Here is a 23,746-nt window from a genome sequence, read left to right as displayed (position 1 = left end):
TTTTTTTATATCCTTTACCCCCTGTTCAATTAGGAGTATCTCCATATTTATGTAGTGAGCACATTCTCTCCTATTTCTGTGTAATGTCTGCACCCACTGACAGGCAGCCATACAACATTTGCTTATGCCTACAAAGGCTTTATCAGACTCAGACACAGTATATGTACTTAAGCACTTTCTTTGGATGGTGGTGTGTGGCTTTGGTGAGGGAGTACTTTGCAGGGTCAGGTAAGGACAGCCTATGTGGAGCAGGGGCGCCACAACATTCACCAATGACCATCTGGATGCTCCAGAGGAGGCATTGGAGAAGGTTCATGTGATTAGATGATACCAACATAGAACATTTTGGTATCAATTCCACTCCCAGTGTTTGGAGGAAGAAGATGGATGAGTACAACCCCAAGAACACCGTCCCAACCGTGAAGCATGGTGGTGGAAACATCATACTTTGGGGATGCTTTTCTGCAAAGGGGAGAGAACAACTGCACCATATTGAAGGGAGGATGGATGGGGTCAATTATTGCTAGATTTTGACCAGCAACCTCCTTCTCTCAGTAGGAGCAGTGAAGATGGGTCATGCCTGGGTCTTTCAGCATGACAATCACCCTAAACACAGAGCTAGGGCAACTAAGGAGTGGCTCCTTAAGTAGCATTTCAAGGTCCTGTAGTGACCTAGCCAGTCTTCAGACCTGAACCCATTAGAAAATCTTTGGAGGGAGCTGAAACTTAATGTTACCCTACAACAGCCCCAAACCCTGAAAGATCTGGAGAAGATCTGTATGGAGGAGTGGGCCAAAATCCCTGCTATATTGTGTGCCAACTTGGTCAAGAACTCCGTAATTGCAAACAAAGGTTTCTATACCAAATATTCACTTTTGTTTTTCTATTGTATCAAATACTTATTTCATGCAATAAAATGCAAATTAATTCTGTCTCTCACTGTTGAAGTGCACCTACGATAAAATTTACAGAAAATTTTACTCCATTCTTTGTAGGTGGGAAAACTTGCAAACTCATCTGTGTATGAAATACTTATTTTCTCCACTGTATGTCTGTATACTTTCAGCATATTTGATGTTTCTCATTCTAGAGGTATTATTAGTTATGCTGCAATGAAAGTGCAATACTCTGGTTTCTAGCTCAGCCAGCTGCTTGCCAGACATCTAATGGACTGAAGTACGTCAAGAATTGTTATAAATGCACTCAAGTACTGAGTCTTCTGCAACAGTCAAATGTGTCACCTGCTGCTATAGTTAAGAAAAGTAGAGACTTGATACTTTCAATTATGCAAACACCTTTAAGTGCCAGAGGGTGGAAGTCATAGGTGAGCTGCTGCACCATGTCACCCTGGCAGTCTACAGGAAATTTGTGTCCCAGATCAAATGTGCTCTGTGTGGGGTGCCTTGCACCCATTTGTAGACCCCAGATCTTAGCTGTCTCCAAGTCTTTAATTTCAGGAGCCAACATATATGAATCTGTGGACACCCTGTTTGCTTAATGACAAAGAACTTTACTTAAAAGTTTGTGTGCACCATAATGTAGTAGTATCGAGCACCACACTTACCTTTTCTTGCTTGCACAGCATAGCACACTTTCAGATTTTCCTTCCGTTCTACCTGGACTACCCCTGCTTGCACTGGTCCAGTCAGTCGCAAGGATTCCCATCCAGTCTCGCAGTATGTCCAAGATCTGTTACTTCTCCCACCCGCAAGTCCACGACAATCTTCCTCCTTAAGGAAGGGGTTAGGGTGTCCACCATCATACCTGGATTGAGCCTTGAGCTTCAGACGTTGCAGGAGTATATCCGCCCCGGGGGTTCCAGTAATGCCTCGTACTGCCCAGAACAACATGTACTCTCCCTTGCTGCTCCACCCTCACTATCTACTACTCAAACTTCGCCCTATCTATTTACAAGAAGCAGTCACTTGCCCCAGCAATAAGCACCTACTGCTATAAGCTAATCCAAAACATTAACTCTGATTTACCCGGACGTCATTACTTAACTACAGTCAACTATCTTGTGTCCTAAGTTCTAAACTATGTCTTTCCCTATGCTATATTATACTGTACGCTTATACATTACCTTTACATTACTTATACACTATATATATTTTAGGCAAACCACTTATCACAATATAGGTAAAAGACGCCTGATATAACTTACACTACAATACAACGTGATTGGTGTCTTCAGGGGTAGGAACGTGATAGCCGTTGTCTCCCAACCTTACAGACCAAAAGCTTCCTCTTCTGGACAGTAAAGAAGTATAGTTCACTTTTACTATTATCCACTTTTATTCTCCTTAAACAGAATGTATTAAGTGTAAGAGTATCCCTTTAAATAATGTTTTCCAATATTCATTTTCTGGCCAGTAGGCCAGAGACAGTTGACTAGCATTTCCTGTATTTTTGTGGCTTGTCAGCTTTACTGTGTAGAATGGAACGTTAGAACAGTTCTCAGCCCAGATAAGGCAGAATAATGACACTATGCATAAAGGGCCTGATTAGTTATTGCATTTGCATCTATTTTTTGTCTATGTAATCACTGTTTTATTCCATTTGTTTAGTTTCCTTCATATTAATCTTTCCACGTGTGACTTTTTTTTAAAGGCTTTTGAAGGCTAATATATGTTTGCCTGTTTTTTTTTTTTTTTTAGTTGGTCATTGACCATTTTGGCGGAGGCCAAAATTCATGAACAGTGTGTGCCATTTAGAAGAATTTTGGGCAAAAAATGGCAATGAATCCCACAAAACAAGAATAAAAAAAGTGAATGTAAAAAACATGCAAATAATGATTCAGGGCCATAGTGTTTTTTCAGCTTACAATATTAATATTGTCCAAGATGACCATTGTAAGTTAAAAAATATTGTAACTTGAGACTTTATAGAAAACTAGTAATTGGTTCAGAAATCACGAATATAATCCCCCCCCCCTAAAAAAAAAAAAAGCTTCTTCAGAGTCCTGTACAGTCCATTACACCAGAAAAATAACCTGTTGCTGCCTGACTTGGTGCCCACAGGAGCAGCTGCTCGGCAGAGCTAAAAGCGGTACAGAACGTGTAGTACTATAGAGGGACACTGCTAGGTAGGGGAATGGTCCATGCACTTCTGTAATACAGCTGATTCCTGTGCCACAAACCTACATTGCCTGTGTCACTGTATGTTGAAATGTGGGTTCAAGTTACACAAGGCCAGAAAAGTTAATTAAATGCGGAAAATGTGGCCAAATATTTTCAGATTCCATATAGTTCACACCTCCTGTGACACTGTCCATATATACAATGCAGGAAGGATGTATACGCCACCAATATAAAAACCCCAAGGAATGTTTTTAAAAAATAAAAAAAAGGTTGTCGGGTTTTTTTATTTTGATGTAGCATAAATGATAAACAGATGTCCAAATTCAGTAAAGTGGTTCCCAAAGTGCATAAAGTAACAAACTCATCTGATACTCGCCCTGCCTGGGTGCAGTGTTGTTTTCTGCTGTCCCGGTGTTCAGACTAGAGTGGTGACATCTTGTCAACATTTGTACATCACCGCCGTACCCGCTCACTGAGCTCAGTTCTCGAGAGGCCGGGCGAATACCTGATGAGTATGATATCTACTTTTCACACTTTGAAGACCTCTTTATTGAACATGAAGTTTCCCTTTAAGGCTATCAGTATTTGGTCAGTATTTTACATCAGTATTTGTAAGCCAAAACCAGGAGTGGAACAATTGGAGGAAAAGTATAATAGAAACATATGCACCACTTCTGTATTTATCACCCACTCCTGGTTTTGGCTTACAAATACTGATGTAAAATACTGACCAAATACTGCTAGTGTGACGGCAGCCTAAGGCTAACCAGACATATTAGTGAGATATGGTGTGATCTGTGATAATCAGAATTGCATAGTTATATACAAGTGCTTCTCACAAAATTAGAATATCATCAAAAAGTTAATTTATTTCAGTTCTTCAATACAAAAAGTGAAACTCATATTGCATCGAGTCATTACAAACAGAGTGATCTATTTCAAGTGTTTCTTTCTGCTAACGTTGATGATTATGGCTTATAGCCAATGAAAACTGAAAAGTTATTATCTCAGTAAATTAGAATAATTAACAAAAACTCCTGCAAAGGCTTCCTAAGCATTTATAACGGTCCCTTAGTCTGTTTCAGTAGGCTCCACAATCATGGGGAAGACTGCTGACTTGACAGATGTGCAGAAGGCAGTCATTGACACACTCCACAAGGAGGGTAAGCCACAAAAAGCAATTGCTAAAAAAGCTGGCTGTTCACAGAGTGCTGTATCCAAGCATATTAGTGGAAAGTTGAGAGGAAGTTAAAAAGTGTGGTTGAAAAAGGTGCACAAGAAACTGGGATCACCGCAGCCTTGAAAGGATTGTTAAGAAAAGTCCATTCAAAAATTTATGGGGAGATTCACAAGGAGCGAACTGATGCTGGAGTCATTGCTTCAAGAGCCACCACGCACAGATGTATCTAGGATATGGGCTACAAGTGTCACATTCCTTGTGTCAAGCCACTCATGACCAATAGACAACGTCAGAAGCGTCTTACCTGGGCCAAGGAGAAAAAGAACTGGACTGTTGCTCAGTGGTCCAAGGTGTTGTTTTCAGATGAAAGTAAATTTTTCATTTCATTTGGAAATCCAGGTCCCAGAGTCTGGAGGAAGAGTGGAGAGGCCACAATCCAAGCTGCTGGAGGACTAGAGTGAAGTTTCCACAATCAGTGACGGTTTGGGGAGCCATGTCATCTGCTGGTGTATATCTACTGTGTTTTATCAATACCAAAGTCAGCGCAGCCGTCTACCAGGAAGTTTTAAAGCACTTCATGCTTCCCTCTGCCGACAAGCTTTATGGAGATGGAAATTTAATTCTCAAGCAGGACTTGGCACCTGTCCACACTGCCAAAAGTACCAATACCTGGTTTAGAAACAGCAGTATCACTGTGCTTGATTGGCCAGCAAACTCGCCTGACCTTAACCCCATAGAGAATCTATGGGATATTGTCAAGAGGAAGATGAGACACCAGACCCAACAATGCAGACGAGCTGAAGGCTGCTATCAAAGCAACCTGGGCTTCCATAACACCTCAGCAGTGCCTCATGCTGATTACCTCCATGCCATGCCACATTGATGCAGTAAATTGATGCAAAAGAAGCCCCGACCAAGTGTTGAGTGCATTTACTGAACATACATTTCAGTAGGCCAACATTTCAGATTTTAAAATCATTTTTCAGGCTGGTGTTATAAAGTATTCTAATTTACTGAGATAACAACTTTTGGGTTTTCATTGGCTGTAAGCCATAATCATCAATCACCTTTAGTTAGTACGATTGAAAAAAGACACATGTCCATCAAGCTCAACCGAGAAACTGAATAGGACAAACGGAAGGGGTATAGGTACCTCCATAATGAGGGATCCAGTCCGACTTATAAAGCAAGTTTTTTCCCTCATCTCCAGTGTCTATCAACTGGATTTATACTTAGGGAAGAGAAAACATCAAGGACAAATGAAATAGATAATTCAGAGTAGTATTTAAATATTTTATTGAAAAAAAACAAAAATCTTTTTGTATTATATGACTGAACAGTAGAGTTCATTATTGATGGGTCCTTCCCAACCTCAACTCTTAGCTCAACACATACCGTACTGGTATTTGTGCCCTATTCACATTATATTGCTAATATAACCTCATTACTTCCATGCAAAACAAACAAAAGTAAAAAAAAAAGTCTTTGCCCTCGGTATCATTGCACATATTTACACTATAACTCAGGTTAGTATTCTGTACACTTGCTTTCCATTACAGTTCCTTTAAAATCCTTTGGCGTTTGCATTATTTATTTTGCAAAGTAACGTGTATTAATCTACGACAATTTGTGTGCCTTTTTTCAGGTTGCGTTAAGCTTAGACATTCCTATGGGCATCACGGCCACACATCTGCTCCTTTGAATGCCAGCTGTCAGCTTTTTTGTGTGTCCTCTTTTCCCTCTCCGCTCCATAGACCCGTCCACTAGGACAGACGCTGCATCAATCTCGCATTTCTTCGGCCGTCGCAGTTTAGACCAGAACAATCAATCTTTAATTATGTTGGGGAGACTGTTTCTTCCTCTCGCTCAGGATCCAGATCAGCAGTAGACGAGTGCTGCCTATGAGCTGACGCTTATGGCGGCCTCCATACGTGGGCAGAGACCCTTTTTCATGCCACTTAAAGTTGGGAAATGAGTGACTAGTAAATAATATCTGTTGTTCTAGTGTCTCAATCTACTGCGTAATCTTCATAAATTATAAAGAGGTTTTCCGCCACAATGCATTTGCTGAATAATCCAGTGGACGGTTAGGGAAATTAATGCTCAGCTGAAGCATAATGCTGAAATTATACAGCATCCAGTAGCTGGGAAATAAGGGCATTTACTATTTCTTCCAGAAATAAAATAACAAAAACAATTATATAAAGAATTATTATGTTTTTTGACCAAATAAATGCCATTTATTTGATTTATGTGAATGGAAAAACGTCAAAAAATTTTTTCACATCATTAAGTGCTCATCGTGGTATGTACACTGTTATATTCGACTATACAGTAGGTTACATTTTTGTCCTTCTAGTGCTTGGCGTCCTTCTACTCTTTCCATCTCTTGCCTTCAAGGATGCCATCCATGCACGATGTCCTCCTGATCTCCATCTGGGGGTGTTTGTTGGCCTTCATTCCTGTCTGTTCCTCCTTGCCTCTTCTCATGGGTTATCTAATTCAGTGGTCCACATGCCAACGCATCGATCCTCACTATGTAGCTGTTGCAGGGTTCCCCCATTTGGACTAAGATCCCCTAGATGTCAGTTAGCTGCTGGCTCATCTTTTTATGTATTCATTGGCATTTAAAAAAAAGAAAGAAATGTCCAGCTTCACCGAGTCCGTAAAAAAGCGATTTCTTTATTAACAAACTTTAAACATGGAGGATACAGACTTCAGCTCAACCATATGGGTAAGAATCTCAACGCGTTTCTGGAGACTAGGCTCCCTTAATCATCCCTTGATGTCATGATTAAGGGAGCCTAGTCTCCAGAAACGCGTTGAGATTCTTACCCATATGGTTGTGCTGAAGTCTGTATCCTCCATGTTTAAAGTTTGTTAATAAAGAAATCGCTTTTTTACAGACTCGGTGAAGCTGGACATTTCTTTCTTTTTTTTGGATCTTGCACGCCTGGACACAGCGGGTCCGTGCTCCCGAGGTTTGGTTGCTGAATCACGGGTGAGCTGGTTTATGTTCCTTCTTACTAAATTCATTGGCATTTGACCTATCTCCCGACCTTGTTTTTCCATCTGTTGCTCATCCTGATTTTTGTCCAGTCTACAGTATTGCCTGTACTGCCGGTCCCAACCTTGGCCTGTCAGCTGTTTTGAACATACTTGAAAAACAAAAATTTCATGATGCATCAAAAGTCTTGGGGGGAAAAAAACACTTTTTTTATTAGATATTCTATAATATGATCTAATACTGTTATATGCCACCATGAAAATGCAGACTACAAAGAATATGCTTTAGTCAATGCATTTCAGATGATTGTGGAACGTCCCACCAGGGCAGCGGGGATCTCGGTACCGGGTCCGGTCTTAAAGGGGATGTCACGGTGGCTGCGACCCGGTCCATGGCCCTGGGCGTCCAATTAAAGGGGAAGGTCTTTTAAGGGAATTTGTAATGTCTATGCTCGTGACACCACCTGTGGTGTTCGGTCAGTAGGGACCGACGTTGCTTAAAGGGGTCCTCTGGGGTGATGTTGTTGCAGCAAGATTGTGACGCTTCCCACAGGTGAAGCGGGGTCCCCAGGGCTTCCCAGGTGTATGGCAGGATGGTGTAAGCCGATAAATGCACAAAGAACGAGGTTTGCAAGTCTTTACCTGGTTTACTGATGGTAGTAGTAGTAGTCCTCAGTCTAGGGTACCAGGTGTAGGGTAACTGTGGCCCGGCCGGCTTGGAGGCATTAAGAGATCCCTTTACCAGGTGAGGTCCGTAAGCCTTTCCTACTAATGCCGTTTAGTTAATTAGGGCCCTGCTGCTTGAAGCTCAGTACAAGTCCCCTCCTGTCCTAAGACAGATGTCTGCACGATAGGCAGTTTGAATCTGTTTATAGGATCTCTTAGATGACTCGGCTCTCATGGTCACTGTTTCACCTCACACTTGTTACGGGCAATTGACATATAGTGCTTTGCCCTCTGGTTCTGTCGTGCGCCCTGGAGAACAACATGACCTCGGGCTCCCGGTACACGGCTTCTGCGCTCTGACTTTGAGGGTGTCCTTCCGCTGTTCCCCTCCTGAGCCCTTTCCTCCTCTATGCTTCTTTCCTCTAAGCTCCTCCACAATTCAACTCTCCTTCTGCATCTCTTTCCAGGGGTAGCAGCTCCCTGCTCGGCCCCCACGTCTGCTCCAGACGTCCTTCTGCTCCTGGAGACCAACTGTCTCCCTCCACTGTCTCTCTCAGACTCCCTGAGACTCACTGGCTCCTCCTCCAGACCAGGATACATAAAGTGTAAGGGAGCTCCCCCGAATCCGGGTCCTAAACTCCCCCTCCTGGCCTAGATTCAGATGTGTTGAATGTAAGTGCCTTACCGGATAGAAAGAATACCCCTTGCCTCCAAGCGTGACATCACCCTCCCCGAAGGGAAGGCAACATCACTGCAGCAACCGATTACCTGGGGGTGCTGCACTTGTCCTTAATTGGGTCATGATTGAGGAAAGCTCTCTGAAAAGTGTTGACTAAAGCATGTTCTCCATACCTGATGGGGATCTAAGGGGTAACTTCTTGCCATGTGGAGACTGCCAAGGTGAAATAAGGAGACTTATAGGCCATACAATGATCCACTGGGAAATGCAATACTGTATGCATATTGTCTCTACAGAGGGGAAGAGGACAGGAACTCTAGTACCAACTATTGGCAGTAGTCAATATTGACCCATGACACACTTTTCAAGATAAAAGCCAAATCAGAAATTCTATTTGCAAACTTGTGCTCAGGAGTGTTTTACCATTTATTAGTGCAAAACATGAGGTCTGATTTGGCTGGATGAAAGGCCTTTGATAGGAGTCAAAGAGCTAACATCTCTCCTTGTAGATAGTGCTAAGCTGGTGTAAGGAGACTTATAGGCCACGCAATGCTCCTCTGGCAAACTAAATATGCAAATTGTCTTTTCAGAGAGGTAGAGGACAGGAATTCTGGTGCCACCTATTGGAAATAGCAATCCTAAAATTAAATATAAAACTGTTAACAAGCCTTACCTCATGACTTAAGATAAAAGCCAAAACAAAAACTCTATTTGCAGATGTGCATTTCAGGGTGTTTGCCAATTAGTACAAAACAAGAGGCCTGATTTGGCTGGATGAGAGGACTCTGATGGAGGTATAAGAGGTAAGGTCTCTCCTTGTGGAGAGTGCCAAGCCGCCTTAAGGAGACTAATAGGCTATGCATAGCTTCCCTTAGATCTCTATTAAAGGCATCTCACCCAGCCGAATCAGACCTTTTGCTTTGAACTGAGGACGGGCAAACACCCAAAACACATGTATGCAAATAGAGTGTATGGTTTGGTTTTTATCCTAAGTTATGTGGTAGGGCCAGTTAAGGGGTTGGTATTAACTTTTTAGGATTTCTAGTTCCAGTAGGTGGCGCTGGAGTTCAAGTCCTCTTCCTCTCTGAAGAGACAATCATTACTGAATTTTTGGGAGTTTTCAAATAGAAAAATAAAAAAAAAGAATTCCAAAACATTTTGGTTCTGGATAAGCCTTTTGTTTTCTTCAGTACTTGTGAAAGATTTTGACCCATGACTCTAGTTTAGGTGAGCTGCATAACAACTCCTTCTGATCTTGTGCTGAATTCTACCTGCTTGTCTGACTATAGTGAATCATAAAGAGGGTCGACACACGGTATTATAGGAGGTGCTCGTAAACAATATCATAAAAATTATTTAAAAATACGGCACTCTCATGTGTTAAATGCTTTAATATAATTCAAAAGATTTAAAGGAAAATATCAAGCATGAAGATAAAGTATGTGAAATTCCCAAGACCTATGGGTCACTGTGACAATATGTGAACAAGGCTCGGGAAAAGCCCAAACTTTATATGTGATGGTCACAGTTGATATACTGTGTACAGAATAACATACATCTAAGGTCGAAAATATATGAATCATTGGAAATTCATAGTGGAATATACGTGTAAACTCACTATCTCCATGGTAAGTTATAAAAAAAACATCTTTTTTTCTTTGGATTTTCATGTACTTTATCTTCACGCTTGTTATTTTCTGGAAATCTTTTGAATTCAATTAAGGCATTTAACACATGAGAGTGCTGTATTTTTTAATAATTTTTGCTTGTCTAATTATGTCTGCTGCCTGCCAACTTGGGTTGTCATATACAGATATAGATAGACAGACAGATAGATAGAAAACAAGAAGCAGCACAACAAGCAGGAAAAAGTTAACACGGGAGCAAATCTTCCAGGCAATGAATAATCCTCCAGATAGCTAAAAAAAAAAATGAAAGCAGCACTCATTTAACCCCTTCACGACATGCGCCGTACTAGTACAGCGCATGCCGTGAATCCCCCTTTGATGTGGGCTCCGGCGGTGAGCCCACATCAAAGTCGCGACATGTCAGCTGTTTTGTACAGCTGACATGTGCGCGCAATAGCGGCGGGTGAAATCGCTACTCACCCGCCGCTATTAACCTGTTAAATGCCGGTGTCAAACACAGACAGCGGCATTTAACTACCGCATCCGGCCGGGCGGCCGGAAATGACGTCATCGCCGACCCCCGTCACATGATCGGGGGTCGGCGATGCATCAGGAAGGTAACCATAGAGGTCCTTGAGACCTCTATGGTTACTGATGCCGGCCTGCTGTGAGCGCCCCCCTGTGGTCGGCGCTCACAGAACACCTCCATTTCTGCTACATAGCAGCGATCTGATGATCGCTGCTATGTAGCACAGCCGATCAGGCTATGCCAGCTTCTAGCCTCCCATGGAGGCTATTGAAGCATGACACAAGTAAAAAAAATGTTTTTAAAACATCCTAAATAAAACATAAAAAAAAAATCAAACATACACATATTTGGTATCGCCGTGTTCAGAATCGCCCGATCTATCAATTAAAAAAAAGCATTAACCTGATCGCTAAATGGTGTAGCGAGAAAATAATCCGAAACGCCAGAATTACGTTTTTTTTTGGTCGCCGCGACATTGCATTAAAATGCAATAACGGGCTATCAAAAGAACGTGTCTGCATCAAAAGGGTATAATTAAAAACATCAGCTCGGCACGCAAAAAATAAACCCTCACCCGACCCCAGATCACGAAAAATGGAGACGCTACGGGTATCGGAAAATGGCACTTTTTTTTTTTTTTTTTTTTAGCAAAGTTTGGAATTTTTTTTCTCCACTAAGATAAAAAATAACCTAGTCATGTTAGGTGTCTATGAACTCGTAATGACCTAGAGAATCATAATGGCAGGTTAGTTTTAGCATTTAGTGAACCTAGCAAAAAAGCCAAACAAAAAACAAGTGTGGGATTGCACTTTTTTTGCAATTTCACCGCACTTGGAATTTTTTTCCCGTTTTCTAGTAAAAGACATGGTAAAACCAATGGTGTCATTCAAAAGTACAACTTGTCCCGCAAAAAATAAGCCCTCACATGGCCATATTGACGGAAAAATAAAAAAGTTATGGCTCAGGGAAGGAGGGAAGTGAAAAACGAAAACGCAAAAATGAAAAAGGGCCGCGACTTGAAGGGGTTAAAGAAATCGAAAAACTGTGGTTTAATAGCCCATTAAGGCGCAGCAACATTTTGGTTTTGTTGAGAAAGGTTCTTCGCCACTCTCTGTGTGTTCCCGTGGCCGTGGAGACTGGTTATGTTACTGATGTCAGCGCTCATCACTGTCTCTGGATGTAGCAGATCGTTGTGGGACCTCCTTATTATGGATTTATGGACCCCTTATGGATTACTTTTATTTTTAGTAATAAGTGGGTAAAAGAGGGTAATTGTCCGGGAATGCGTTTTACAATTAAAGAATTGTTCTCTGTGTATTTATTTATTTTGACTATGGAGATAGTAATGGGGGTGTCTGACAGACTGGGCTTGATGTTAATGAACATTACAATGCTGACATCAACCCCAAAACCATTATCCCGATTGCAAACGCATCAGGGCAATCAGGAAGAGCCAAGGCTAAGTGCCAGAATTGGAGGATCTAAAGGATGCTCAATTTCTGGGGTGGCTGATGGCTGGTATTATTAGTCTGGGAAGGGGCCAATATCCATGACTCCTTAGCAGGCTATTAATCTCAACCTGCAGTTGTCTGCTTAGCCTTTGCTGGTTATTAAAAATAGGGGGGCAGGTCATTTTTTTTTAAGTCCCCCTTTGTAATAACCAAGTAAAGGCTAAGCAGAGAGCCTTGAGCTGATATTAATAGGCTGGGAAGATCCATAGATATTGGCCCCATCCCAGAATAATAATACCAGGTCACAGCTGTCTACTTTCCCTAAGCTGGTTGGTAAAAATAAGGCTAAATAGTGAAATACAAGTATGCAAAAATACTCATGCAAAGCACTGGTTATGTCAGTGACATCTTTTTATCTATGTATTCTGACAATTCATGCTGTGAATTTGCTGGGCTGATGAAATGTCAGGTTTCCTATGAGTTGTGTGAGTAAAAATCGCATGGCACATACAAGGTCTGTGTGTCGTGTAATTTTCCTCTCACACCCATTGACTTGCATCTGTGAATCTCGGCTGTTTTATGCAGCATGTTGTGATTTTTATACTTCACCCTAATTCCAGTTGAGGAAAGATTCGGAGATGAACACGGCCTCACTGAGTAGCATTGGTGCGAGTGCAATGTGATTTTTTTCTCACATCGTACTCGTCGATTTTATACGCAGATGTGAGCAAACCCAAAGGGTGGATACCAAGAAACCCTTGGATCAGCGAGTCCCATAAGCCTGCTCCTATCTGCCTGCATGGGAGTCTCCTGAGCTATCGTTGGTCACCGCCTGTCCTCAAGGTATTCTAATTACAAATTGGGCATCCAGGATGGAATTTACCAAACACAAATCCCCATCAATTACTGTGGGGGCCCAGCTCCTGAACCCCACTGATGGGATCCACATGTAACACCCCTTTAGGGCTACCACGGTACACTGGGTGTTATGGGGGGGTCTCACCTCTAAAGGGCGCAGTGTCTCCACCTGAATCTTGATTGGAGCTCTCTCTCTGGGACTGCAGAAGGACTATTATCTTCTGCCAGGGGCTGACTCGGGAAGCCCCTGCCACACTCAGTACACACTCACAGGGATCAGGAGTAAAAGAGTTTAACAGGTTTATTGCTAGGCAGCATGAATCAGATGGAGTTAAAGGAATAACATGCAATACAAGTAACTGTGCTCTGTAAAAGTCATATACACATCACACTCTAATTCTACCTCAACCCTGCAAGTCTAACGTAGCAGTGTTTTTGTTTCTTCTGGTTTAACTCAGTCCAAACGTTGGGGCCCAGTTGCCGCAGATGTTGGCGCGCAAATTAAAACAGTTGGTGCACTTAGATGAATATTAATGGCGATAGTCTGTAGTGTACTCACTGTAAATAGCGCTGGTAGAACCAAAAGTCTCAAAAGGAAACTCACTGCGCGTCTCCAATGGTCCGATGGTTCTCTGGACACCAGCTGGGGGCGGCCAGATTCAGTCCTTTATACGGTGGGAGTGCCGGCAGAACTCTTCAAGTTCTTGATGTAACTTGCTTCAGAGGGTAAAAAAAAATGCGCTCTCTCCAGCAGAACGGGTATATCTGAGGGGACAGCAACACTGCAGCGTAGAGGGATGCAAATCCGCCGTGCTCAGTCTCTCAAAGCAAGTTGCCCCCCTCTCTCCTTTCTCGGGAACTCTTGCTTTCACTTTCTGCCCAGCTCCTCCCTCCAAGTCCCTCCTCATCCAATCCAGGCTGTGTCATCTGACTGAAACAAGGGTCCCTGGGAATGGTAGTCCACTGCGGCTCAGGGGAAACTCTGCTAATGTCTGTAGGTCCCGTCTAACAGCAGCTGTATAGCTCTTCTTAGTGTCTGTAAGTCCCAGTATACCAGTAGCTGCCCTGACAGTTCCCAGTGCAGGTGTTACACATATATCGTATTGTTCCTCAGGAGCAAAAGCAGCAAATTTGAATGATCTGATCATCCAGCAATATTGTCTCAGTACATCAGTCCTCACTGCTCCCATGTGGATGACGGTGATACACTGCAGGTAATCACTTATACTAAGTAGTGTGTCGGCCAGAATGTGCATCTAATGGGAGTGATTATATGCGTCTGATTATTTATTGTGGCTGCTTCTGAGAACCATTGATTTCCTAATAAAGATGTGTAATGCCCCCCATTTCTGATTGGTAAATGTATTCCGCATATCCTTAGTTAATTGACTGATACTGTAGATTTTACCCATCATGGTATGGACGATACGTTTAATAATGAATCAAAAAAGGTTTATTGTAGCTCTGAGAGTTTTCCTACATGTACATATAGAGCAGAGATGTCATTTAATTAAATATTTGAGGTATGAAGCCTGAGTAGGATAAAATGGAATATGAGAGACAATATCTAGTTATATAGCAACTGAGTGTAATAACTAATCATGTCTGTTGTACTGAACACTGGACAAACTCAGCTCTGCAGCCGCACAAACCACTGCACTCGCACATACCACTGCACTACCAGCTCTTCCATCACACGCTCTATAGACTCACCACTACCTGCCACCTAGTGGCACACAGTGGTATGGCATCTGCTGATGAAAATGGACGAGGCATTTTCAGTAGTGTTCATGAACTGTGAAATTGGTGTTATACTGCCATCTAGTGTGTAAGACGTGAAAATGTTCCAAAAGGTTTTATCTGTACATTTGCAGCTATTGATCAGTGCCAAAGACTGAGGGAAAAAATGTTGGCTTATTCAAATGGATAAAGTGGCAGCTTTGAATGAAAACATCTATGACAATTTTTAAAAAAATTTGCCTGATTTATGAAAAAAATGTTGTGTAAATATTTAAAACAAGCTTAATTTCTTAATGGTTTCAAACATTAGCATCACTACTTGCACCAGTACATCCATCATAGGAACCACACAGTTAGGCTATGGTCACACTAGCAGTATTTGGTCAGTATTTTACATCAGTATCTGTAAGCCAAAACCAGGAGTGGGTGATAAATACAGAAGTGGTGCATATGTTTCTATTATACTTTTCCTCTGATTGTTCCACTCCTGGTTTTGGCTTACAAATACTGATGTAAAATACTGACCAAATACTGCTAGTGTGACCATAGCCTTAGTAAGACATGTCTTCATCAAGAGTATTGGTATGCCATCTGACTGTGTTCTCTGAGACTCCTAATTTTATGACATGGAAAAAGTAATTGGGGCTAAATTATAGCTGTACTCAATCATTCGTCCCTCGCATTGGTTCCAGAGCTACTGCAGGCGACTAGCCGAAATACGGTCATCAGCAAATGAGCCTTTTACACCTGCATTAGGCAGCTCTGTTCTGTTACAGCAGAGACACAGAGTTCATGCAGAGAATACATGACATTATGCAAGCAACGCCAAAAGAAAGGAATGAAACAAGACATGGAATTAGTTTACACATAATGTAAATGAATAAATGACCGGTATATGTCAGTAATTTATTATATGCATTACCATAGTATAATTATTGTAGTTAGGACTGCGCACCCAATAGCTCTTTGCTGTGCTTTCTCCCTTAGTTACTGTATTTGATGTATGCAAATCAGATAACATTTGTGTGTTCTAGGTTGTTACCTTTACTCCTGTTGCTGTCAGAATTACAGTAATTTGTTTAGTCATTCCTTCTTTTCTTATTCAGTTATTTTCCTACGTTCATATATTCATTCTTTCATTCCTTCCTTTCTTCTTTCCCTTCTTTCCTTCCCTCCTATCCTTTCAATATTGCTTTATTCTCCTTTCCCACTTTTATGTTGCTCCTCCTCTTCCTTCCATACTTCCTCCTACCTTCCTTCCTTTTTTCTTATTTCTCCCCTACATGACTTTGCTATTTTCTTCCGCGTGTTGCCTTCTTTCTTTCCTTCCTACGTAATTTCTTCCTTCCCTATTTCCACCTACTTTTCCAACTTTCCTCTTTTATTCTTTTCTACCTTTCTTCATTCCCTCTTCCAATGCCTACCCCTCCCTTTGCTCCCTTCATCATTTCTCTCTTTTTTTTCACATACTTAAGTCCATTCAACTCTTTTCTCCATTCTTTATTTCTTTCCAACTTTGCTTCCTTCCATCCTCCCACATCACATCTTCTTTCTTTCTTCCTTCCTTTTTTCCTATCTTGCCTATTTAACCTCCTTCTCTGCAGACACCTATCTTTCCTTTCTTTTCCCTCCTTTATTAGTTTTTTATTTCTCCCATTTCTACCTTTCTTCTCTCTTCCTAATTTTTCCTCACACTTTTTCCATCCTTTCTTACTTTCATGAACCTTCCCTTCCTTTTTTAACCCTTTTCTTTGTGCTTTTCCTTCTTATGATTCTCTTCTTTTTATTGTGGTACTAAATACTTTCCCTCCTTCACTGATTCCATTCTTTGATCTCCTACTTCTTTTCCAACTTCCACCTACCTTCTTTTCTTACTCTCATCTTTTCTTCCTTGCTTCATTCACCATTTCCAGCCTCTTCCCTCCCTCTCCTCTTCCTTCTTTCCTTTTATCTACAGTATCTATCCATCCTTTCTTCATTGCTTATTCTACTTTTTTCTCACTGTTCCTTTCTACTCTCCCCCCTTTCTTTCCTTCATCTTTTCTTACATTGCTTCCTTCTCTTATCCCACCTTTCCTCTCACCTTCTCTCCCTTCCTTCCTTCCTTCCGTCCTTCCTTCCTCTCTTCATTTCTTGCCCCATTTACTGTCTTTCCATACTTCTTTTCTTCTTTTTCTACCTTAAGTCCTAATATACTTCAACCTATCTTCCTTCTATACCTCTTTTTTTCCAACGTATTTCCTTATTCTTCTTCTTTGTTCCTTTCCTAGCTTTCTTTCCTTCAGTCACCTTATCCCTCCTTCATACTTCTCATTCTTACTTTTTCACCAACATTACTTCCTTACCCCTTTCATCCTTCTCTCCTTACTTCCCTCCTTCCACTCTGCTCCCTTCTCTCTTTCCAGTCCCCCGTTTTTTCTCTACTTCTACATACCTTCCTTTGCTGCCTCTTTTTTCGTGTCCTTTCATCCTTTCCTACCTTCCTCTTTTCGTGCCTCCTTTCTAGTTTTCTTCCCTCGTCCCTCTTTTTTTCTCTACTATTTGAACAGTGAGGGTATGTGCACACGTCAGGATTTTTTCCTGACAAAATCCTGAGAATTCTGCCAGAAATCCGCGTGCTTTTTTTGCGCGGATTTCTTGCGGAATTTGCGCTTTTTTTGCGCGGATTTTTTGGGGATTTTTTTTTTTCTGGAATGACCTTTTTGATAGGAAATCCGCAAAAAATCCGGGAAAAGATAGAGCATGTCCGGATTTTTTGCGGTATGCGTTTTTTTTGCGGAAAAAAACGCTAACATCTGCACAAAAAATGTGGAATGCATTCTAAAAGATAGGATGCATAATGTTAGTGTTTTTTTACCGGATTTATAGCGTTTTTATGGCGAAATTCCGCAAAAAAACCCGCTAAAAATCCTGACGTGTGCACATACCCTTACAGGTCAGATACATGTTTTTACGAGCAGATAGGTTTCTTTTTGACACATCATTTGTTCTTTGCAATTGTAGGGCACAGCTGGAAATGAAGCCAGTGCCACAGAGGAAATGTCTAACCTGGTGAATTACATTCAGCCTGTGAAGTTTGAGTCTTTTGAGACTTCTAAAAGTAAGTGACACTTTGTGATGGCTGATCACTGCTGAGGACCGCTCACTCAGGGACTGGGGTTGAATTCTTACAAATCCCAGCAGAACACATTTATTACACTTTACTCACTCCTAGGACAAATCCAGCGTTAATTCTGGAAGTTTCATCTGTACATGATAATGGGAATGTTTTATGTTACTGTCATACTGTTTATGTCTGGGAAGAATGAGGCTCGCAGGACTATGTGCCCAATTACTGGGCCAATGGACAAGACCTTGCAACATAGAGAAAACATAAGCTGAGAATTAAGGCTGATTCACACATTACCACCTCTACCAATATTGGTGACCATAAGACGTTTTCTAGGGAGAAATATGGAAAACGCAATCAAGTAGTGCAGCCAATGTTAGCGCCATCTGAGAACCTGTATTTTGCATTTTAGATAATTTACCATTTTCTTTGATTTTAAATTAAAAAGGTTTGTCCAGTACTTTGATATAGATGGTCTACTCTTAGGCACATCATCAATGTCAGAATTAGTAAGAAGAAAACAATATATGGAGCAGGAATATCACATCTCCATGGTAACCGTTCTTTGGCACAGTAACAAAAAAGTTACTCAACTCCCATTCACTTCTATGTCAAAGGCTGTCAATATCGAAGTCCTGGAACCCATTTAAAGGGACACTGTCACCTGAATTTGGAGGGAACAATCTTCAGCCATGGAGGCGGGGTTTTGGGGATTTTGATTCACCCTTTCCTTACCCGCTGGCTGCATGCTGGCTGCAAGGCAATTGTGCAGGCATGTACTACGGAGGACAGAGAATGAACTTCAATCCAATATTGCAGCCAGCATGCAGCCAGCGGGTAAGGAAAGGGTGAATCAAACACCCCAAAACCCCGCCTCCATGGCTGAAGATTGTTCCCTCCAAATTCAGGTGACAGTGTCCCTTTAAAGGGTTCCATAACTCTGTTAATATGTGATATACTGTGAAGTGTTACAACAATAAGTCGTAACACTGTGCTATATACATTGGAATATACATGACTTTGTGGAACTTTTCTTATGTAAAGAAAAAGTCTGAAACATGCAGAATTGATTTTAATGAAGGTCCATTGTGAAAATGGTACCTGTGAAGGGGTAGTATATTTTAGGCAGTAAGTAAACAGTCAGTTCTTAGTGTATGTGCACACGTTGCGGATTCCATTGCGGATTTTTCAGTGCGGATTCTGAAAAATCCGCAGGTAAAACGTCCTGCTTTTTACCTGCAGATTTACCGCGGATTTACTGTGGTTTTTGTGCAGAATTCATCTGGGTTTTTACACCTGCTTATTCCAATTATGGAACAGGTGTAAAACGCTGCGGAATCCGCACAAACTATTGACATGCTGCGGAAAATAAACTCCAGCTTTTCCGCGCGGAATTTTCCACAGCATGTGCACTGCAGATTTGGTTTTTCATAGGTTTACATGGTACTGTACAACGCATGGAAAACTGCTGCAAATCCGCAGTGTCAAGTCTGCTGCGGATCCGCAGCCAAATCCGCTACGTGTGCACATAGCCTTAAAATTGGTGTTTTTAAAGGAAAGACAACCAGTAACGGGGTTCTAGGATCCCCAGGCTAATTGATGTGCATAAGAAAAAAATTCAATCCTATCGGGTCAGATCCCATAGAAGAGCAAGTGTAGCAGTAATTGCTCAAAACTCTACTGCTGTTCATGATAGAGAGTTGGAGAACAGAGTGCATTGGCGCTTGTGGTGGTGTAGCTGTAGATCAAATTCCCTTGCTGACCGCTGTCCATCACTGAAAGCATCTACAAATTCATGTGGTCTTCAGAACAAGACCATGAAACAATAGAAGAAGGTGGCTTGGCCTGAGGAATCATATTTTCTAATACTCCATGTAGACAGCAAGTGTGTACAGCATTTAGCTGAGGAAGAAATGGCACCATGGGGCAGTGTCACGCTGTGAACACTGTTCTGCTAGTAAACTTTTGGTTCTGGCATTCTTATAGAAGTAGCAACTAACTAAACATAGCTGCAGACTGACTTTATGCAGACTTTATGGCAGCGGTATTCCCCAATATCAGCGGTCTCGTTCAACAGGATGATGTGCCCTACCTGTCACGAATGTGTCAGAGGCTGCAGACTGTTGCACTGCATCTGTCTGCAGAAGATCTCGTTGGTTTGCTTTGCAGACTAGTGGCCACCTCCCCCGCTGCTAATGACCACACCTGGGCCTGGGTGTTTATAACTCCCTACTTCCTGTTGGGTGGTGTGGGTGTTATTTCCACTTTTCTGTTGCAGCTTGGAGCTGTAAAAGTCTCCTAGTGTCCTCTTGGAGTTTGGAGGGCGTCGGCGTTTCTCTATTTGTCTACTCAAGCTTTATCCTTACTGTCTTTAGTGTTAGTGGGATTCACTAGTGTTCATCCTTTTCTTTTCTGTTGCAGGTCTTAGTGCCAGGGTCACACAGGGACTAGGTATCCGGTGCGGAACCTATATAGGGATGGCAGGACAGACAGGGTGATGTAAGATCAGTCTAGGGGTCTCCACTTCCCCCTTCCCTAGTGTTTGGTTCCCCTTCCCTTATCCCTTTGTGTTGCACTTAGGCCGTCCTACACTGTGCGTGACACAACCACAATGCAAACCATGTCCAGTAATGGTTAAAGAACATGAAAAATAGAATAAGTTGATGACTTGGACTCCAAAGTCCCCAAATCTCAATCTTTTCGAGCATCTGAAGGATGTGATGAAAAATAATTCCAACCCATGATAGCTGCACCTGACAACAACTAAGAGGACTGCCATGGTCTGCTGCTAATGTCTTGGTGTGGATTACCATAGGATATCTTGAGAGATCTTGTGGAGTCCATGTCATGATGGGTCAGAGCTGTTTTGGTGGGACCTTCACAGTATTAGGGAAGTGATTTTAACCCTTTGGGGTTGTCGAGCAATCCAAAAGTTTAATAGAATAATAATCAAGCAGCACAACATGTAGAAAAATATATAATATATTTTTTTAAAAATATCAGTGACCTATATAGCCGCCCTTCTTTTTAACAACAGTCATAAGCCTTCCACCCATAATGTCTGTCAGATTCTTACTCTGTTGGCAGTCACCTTTTTGGGAGCATCAACCACAGCCTCTCAGACACTGCTCAGAGAGATGAGTGTTTTCCTTCACCGTAAATCTCCCATTTAAGAAGGGCCAACAAGTTCACAATAGGGTTTGGATCAGGTGAGGAAGAGGCCAACTCATTATTCTTTCATCTTTGAGGCCTTTACTGGAGCCAAACACTGGAGACTTTGATACATTGGATGGAGCATTGTCCTGCATAAAATCATGATTTTGTTAAAAGATGCAGACTTTTACCTGTATCACTTATTATAGAAAGTGTCTTCTAAAAACTAGCAGTAGGTTTGGGAAATGATGTTAAGTCAATCTTCAACCCGAAAAGGTCCAAATAGCTTATCTCTAATAATACCAGCCCATAGCATTACCCCAAACCACTTTGCTGGTGTCTGAGTTAAAGTGGAGGTCCGTGTCTGTTACCATCCAACTGGTCCATCTCACCATCAAGAGTCACTCCCATTTTTTTTAAAACTGTCTTCCAGATATTTTTTTGGCCTAGTATTGATGTTTCAACTGTGTCTTGTTCAGTGGTAGTTGGGTTTCCGCCTTCCTTCCTTTGGCCATGTCTCTGAGCACTGAACACCTTGTACTCCATGGAGATTGCAGTTCTGCAATATGACAGTGTAAACCGGTCCTGGGATGCAACATGCAGAGAAAGACAAGGCTGAAGCAGCAACTAAACTGTTTATTTCACTAATACATGTACAGGGATGGCAGGGGAATAGTATGTGAGCAAAATGTTTACATTAATTCAGTTACAATATACAATGTCGTTAACAAGCACACAAGAACTCTTATAGTGAATTCCATATTCTATCTGACTAATCTCTTATTCAAAATCTTGCGAGTGTTAGAACAATGTTTCCCTTAGTGATACAGGCCCTAGCAGAGCTCTATGGTTCTTCCCGCTAGGCCACAAATCCTTCTGATTTAAAATCAATCAGTGCTCTGAGTTTTTTTACACTGGCCGGTCCCAATCCCATCTGCTGCACTACCCCGGACTGAGCCCTGTACATTAGTGCTGAAAGTGACAGCCTGGCTCACTCACATCTCTGGTTCACTGCTGCGGAAACCCACCTCCAGATTGGGATCCTCACTGAGTCTTGGGTACTTGACCTGCGACAGTCTTTTTTGGGCCTGGAAGGATGAGGACTGGGTTCCAGGTCTTGGCTGATATAGGTCTTGGCTGATGTAGTCTGCTATGCAGGCCTTGATGGGTGCAGGTCTGGGCTTCAGTTCTTGACCAGCATTGTCTGGTCCACAGATCTCGACTGGCATCATCTGGTACCAGTCTACAGCTACGCAGCAACTCACTGATTCAGGCCCACTGGTTGACTCCGGTGCCTTGGCCTCTGTGTACCTCTCTGCACACGTCCTGCTTGTTTAACTGGTTGGTGCCAAATCCCTTCCCGCCTTGCAGCTCCGACTTCTTATATTGAGGAACTGAGTCACACAGGTTGCCGGACTTGGTGTCTCCACTAAACTCTTCTTTCCTGAAACTCTTCCTCTTCCTGTTGGTTCCGCAGGGTTCTGCTTAGACAACAGGTGGCAGCCTTCGGACGTAAATGCTGCTTAGTGCTGGGGAATCTTGTCCTCTATGGTCCACCCTCATACAACAGTACTGTAGGATAATGGCTTCTAGGTCACTTCACGTTTGATTCTTCTTAGATCTTTGCCAGTTAATGTGCATCTTTTTTTCTCAACATGGTTTTTCTTCTTGCAATAAACTTTTTATGGTTCTGTGATCATGTCTCAATAACTTAGCAAATTCAAGAGTGTCAAAGAGCATCTTTCTATAAGACTTTTAACAATTTTTGACTTTTCAAAGTCCATTAAATCTTTTTTTGGTCCATTTTTCTTGAGGGAAACAAGCTGCTAATGTTTCCGCACATTTTGATAAAGGGTGTTGTATTCTTAGGTCTCTCCCTCCTGCATTACACAAATACACATCTGCTGATCTGTTTCATCCAATAGATTTGGAAAATCTGCATAAAAATGATGATTTGGTTAAAATGCTCACTTGCCTAATAATTCTGCACATAGCGGCACAGTTGAATCAAACAGCACCAGAGACAAGCGGACATGTGCATGGCGGGGGTCGGTTCTGTGTGTTTCTTTATCAGCAATCAGCAATACAGAGAGTTGTTTTCATAGTTACATAGTTATTAAGGTTGAAGGAAGACTATATGTCCATCTAGTTCAACCCATAGCCTAACCTAACATGCCCTAACATGTTGATCCAGAGGAAGGCAAAAAAAACCCATGTGGCAAAGAGTAAGCTCCACATTGGGGAAAAAAAATTCCTTCCCGACTCCACATACGGCAATCAGACTAGTTCCCTGGATCAACGCCCTATCAAGGAATCTAGTGTATATACCCTGTAACATTATACTTTTCCAGAAAGGTATCCAGTCCCCTCTTAAATTTAAGTAATGAATCACTCATTACAACATCATACGGCAGAGAGTTCCATAGTCTCACTGCTCTTACAGTAAAGAATCCGCGTCTGTTATTATGCTTAAACCTTTTTCCTCCAACCGCAGAGGATGCCCCCTTGTCCCTGTTTCAGGTCTATGATTAAAAAGATCATCAGAAAGGTCTTTGTACTGTACCCTCATATATTTATACATTAAAATAAGATCACCCCTTAGTCTTCGCTTTTCCAAACTAAATAGCCCCAAGTGTAATAACCTATCTTGGTATTGCAGACCCCCCC

General features: G+C 41.9%; 1 protein-coding gene across 1 annotated transcript in view; it reads left to right on the top strand.

Moving 5' to 3' along the window:
* PLCB1 (phospholipase C beta 1) overlaps window positions 1-23,746 on the top strand; it is an 865,647-nt gene that overhangs the window by 664,248 nt on the left and 177,653 nt on the right. The window contains exon 16 of the mRNA XM_069768815.1: window positions 17,821-17,917. Within this exon, the coding sequence (XP_069624916.1) occupies window positions 17,821-17,917 (97 nt within the window). The remainder of the gene's footprint in view (window positions 1-17,820; window positions 17,918-23,746) is intronic.

The sequence above is a fragment of the Ranitomeya imitator genome, chromosome 5 (genome assembly GCF_032444005.1).
Source record: "Ranitomeya imitator isolate aRanImi1 chromosome 5, aRanImi1.pri, whole genome shotgun sequence".
Classification (NCBI taxonomy): domain Eukaryota; kingdom Metazoa; phylum Chordata; class Amphibia; order Anura; family Dendrobatidae; genus Ranitomeya; species Ranitomeya imitator.
Note: the sequence above shows the minus strand (reverse complement) of the source record. Positions and strands in the feature narration are given on the sequence as shown.